This window comes from Cladophialophora yegresii, assembly GCF_000585515.1.
Source record: "Cladophialophora yegresii CBS 114405 chromosome Unknown aczIN-supercont1.6, whole genome shotgun sequence".
In the NCBI taxonomy this organism is placed as follows: domain Eukaryota; kingdom Fungi; phylum Ascomycota; class Eurotiomycetes; order Chaetothyriales; family Herpotrichiellaceae; genus Cladophialophora; species Cladophialophora yegresii.
The window spans coordinates 2717244-2720159 of record NW_006913050.1 but is presented as its reverse complement, the minus strand read 5'-3'; the positions used below and the strand labels follow the sequence as shown (position 1 = coordinate 2720159).

Here is a 2916-nt window from a genome sequence, read left to right as displayed (position 1 = left end):
TTGATTTCTGGAGCACCTGGTAGTCATTGATCGCATACTGGGAAATGTCAATCGTACTTATCTGCAGCTGGTGTTCATTTAAAAGAGAACGGTATCCATCTATGCTATAGGCATGCATGGAGTGAGAAACCACTAAATTTGCGCGGGGCGTTTCGTGGGATGACACTCTTCTCCCAATAGTTTCACGTCGCACATGCTTGCAAAGCCGAATCGATTCTAACATATTGTTTGGTCCATAATCCCACTCAAGGAGCAGTCGCAGTGACCAGGGTCAGATCCACCAATGCGCATTCATGATCTTGCATTTCTCAAAGATCAGCTCGATCGGCAAGCACGACAATCGTGTGTATGCCGCCACAACCCCTTTCATGCCGATTGTGGCACGATCTCCACCTGCAGTTCGGTCAACTTCTCCTCCACAATTTTGGTGTTCGTCAATTCGTGTTGATAGACTGCAACCATTTCATCATCCTAGTGGCAGATCAGTCATGAATTTTTCATCTTTGTTTCACTTGGTGTACGAACTCCGAAAAGTCTAGCAACTTCCTCCAACGGGACTTTCCTCGTATCTGGAAAGAAGAGCAAGATTGAGATGATACCCACAAGTGTACTGGCGATCATCGGCAAGTAATACTTCCACCCGATATTGCCAATCTTGTTAGTAAATAGGAAGTAGCCAACATAATGTATGACTGCACTTACGCAAAAGCGGTGGGCGCAGGAGTTGTCCATAGGATGTTTGCTGCTGCATGGGTTGCCAGACCCAGGTTCACACCTTTAGATCGCAGGTGATTCGGATAGATTTCAGTTACGAAGATGAACATGGCACCATCGCAGAAAATCCCAAACCAAACCGCGAAAAAGAATACCGCAAACGTGGCTGCCTTTAAAGCGGCGATGTTGGGAGGATCTGCGTACAGATACTTTGCGATGAGGCCGGCTTCGATCACCAGGCACATAAGGCATCCAGAGAGTCCGATGGGCATGTATCTGTTTCGGGGAAGTAGGTCGATGGTGAATTGCGAGATGAAATTTGCACCAAAATTCAAGGTTAACCAGCCTGCAGAGTACAGCAATTGCATTTGCGGTCCGTATCCCAGTAAGCCGTAGACGACAGGCGAATAATCTGTTCAAGTAAGTCCTCGTCCTCAGGGTGTAAGATATACCAACACCGGTGCTGCAATAACCTACTAACGATGACCAATGCCCCTGAGCACTGAGTGAAAAAGACCCAAAGAGTTCCGTATATCAAACGTTTCCGATATGGGGCGTATGTCAAGAGAGACATATAAGACGACTGAAACTGGGAGTCAAGCTGGAATTGCGCCCTGATCTGAAGAAACTCGGATTTGGCAATAAGATCATCTGCATCCCCAGGCCGTGTTCTCAGCCAGTTCAAGGTTGTCCAAGCCTGGTCACCCTTGTCCTGGGAGATTAACCAGCGAGGGGATTCGGGGAGCCATTTCAGACCCACGAGCAGGATTGTGGCGGGGACAATTTGAATAGCTGTCTTTCTGTCAGTGGACGCACTACCCGTGAACGTTGTGCCAGAAGTGTACCAATAGGGGGCCGCCATGCGCTGTCATTGCCTTTCCAGTAGAAGAAGCCATAGCCAACCCACGATGCGAGCATGTAGCCAAATGTATTCCAGACTGCGACTTGGTCTACGAGCCAACCACGAGCCTGGGGAGGCACGATCTCTGCGATGTATAGAGGGACACAAGCAAGTAGCATGTATGCTCTGGGATCTGCTGTCAGGAATTCCTGCTTGGACTTTGAATTTGGTGCGCGGACTCACCCCATGCCATTCAAAAAACGGAATGCGATGAACATGGCCTGTGACCGATCAGTGGCTGTGTGTCTTTGACCATGAGCGTAACAAGTTTCCGTACCACATTGACTGAGCCTGTCAGAAGTGCGGCACTGACAATTTGCAGCGCTGCGCCTAAAGCCATTGCTGCTCTTCGACCCCAACGATCTGCCACGAAGCTGCCCACCAGACAGCCGCATACCCCTCCACCAAAGAACAAGGCGCCTATGGCACCAAGCAGTTGTGGTGCGTTGGGGGCAGTGTCAAGACCCATGTATTCGAGAAAGGATGGCTGACCCATGGTGCTTCCAATGATTGAACCACAGTAGCCATAAGCCAAGGTTCCCAGGCTGCTGAAGCATACTGCGGCCACATTGTATCGCGTCCAATGGCGGCCTTGGACAGTGGGTGGCATCTCCCCAGTGGAAGTGATAGGAGCAAGGTGCATGATGTGTCTGGTCAATTTTCGAAAGCTTGGTGAGCACAGACAAGAGAATCTGGAGCTCCATGACAGGAAAATGGACTGCTTTTGTTTGAGGCGGCATTTGCTGTGCTCAAACAAGGTCTTCGTTTGCGGTGAACGTTTCCCGGTTCGCCTGCCTGCGCCCACGTTGTTGCCCCGACCCCTTTGATATTGTGCAAGGGAATCCGGGGGATGCCAGTAACGAACACTTCTTGCGGGGACCCCTCGAGCCCTTTTCCAGGCCGAATCAAATTGGACCGGAATTCGGTCCCCGATATTGTCATGGAACGCAGATGTGGTGTAATGTCATGTATGGTATCTATCTAGCTATGTAAGACGGAATGAGACATGGAGGAAGGGATAACCGTGCCAAGCTGCTAAGGTCCAATACCGGGATCGATCCAACAGTTCAATGACCAGTCGCGGCAGACTAGTGTTTGGTCACCATGAAGGTTGAATTATGCACTAGAACAATCTACAAGGGTAGAGAGTTCTGGCCTGTTGTGCCATCACCAGAGACCATTATTCTATGCGTGCGTAACTTTGGACGATTTATCAATGCAAAGAGAGCAACAAATGAGTGCACATGTTTCTCGCGCATCAATAGACAAGCCCGATTTACAACAAATTCTTACTGACCTCG

The 2916-nt window shown here is 49.6% G+C and overlaps 1 protein-coding gene across 1 annotated transcript; it reads right to left on the bottom strand.

Annotated features, from left to right (window-relative positions):
* Positions 1 to 366: 366 nt before the first annotated feature.
* A1O7_09012 (uncharacterized protein) lies at positions 367 to 2258 on the bottom strand (the record flags this gene model as incomplete). Its single annotated transcript, XM_007763001.1, has 7 exons — positions 367 to 471; positions 526 to 610; positions 703 to 1126; positions 1192 to 1506; positions 1560 to 1741; positions 1799 to 1836; positions 1893 to 2258. 7 exons carry the CDS (start codon positions 2256 to 2258, stop codon positions 367 to 369), a joined length of 1515 nt encoding a protein of 504 aa, XP_007761191.1.
* Between the last annotated feature and the right edge of the window lie 658 nt (positions 2259 to 2916).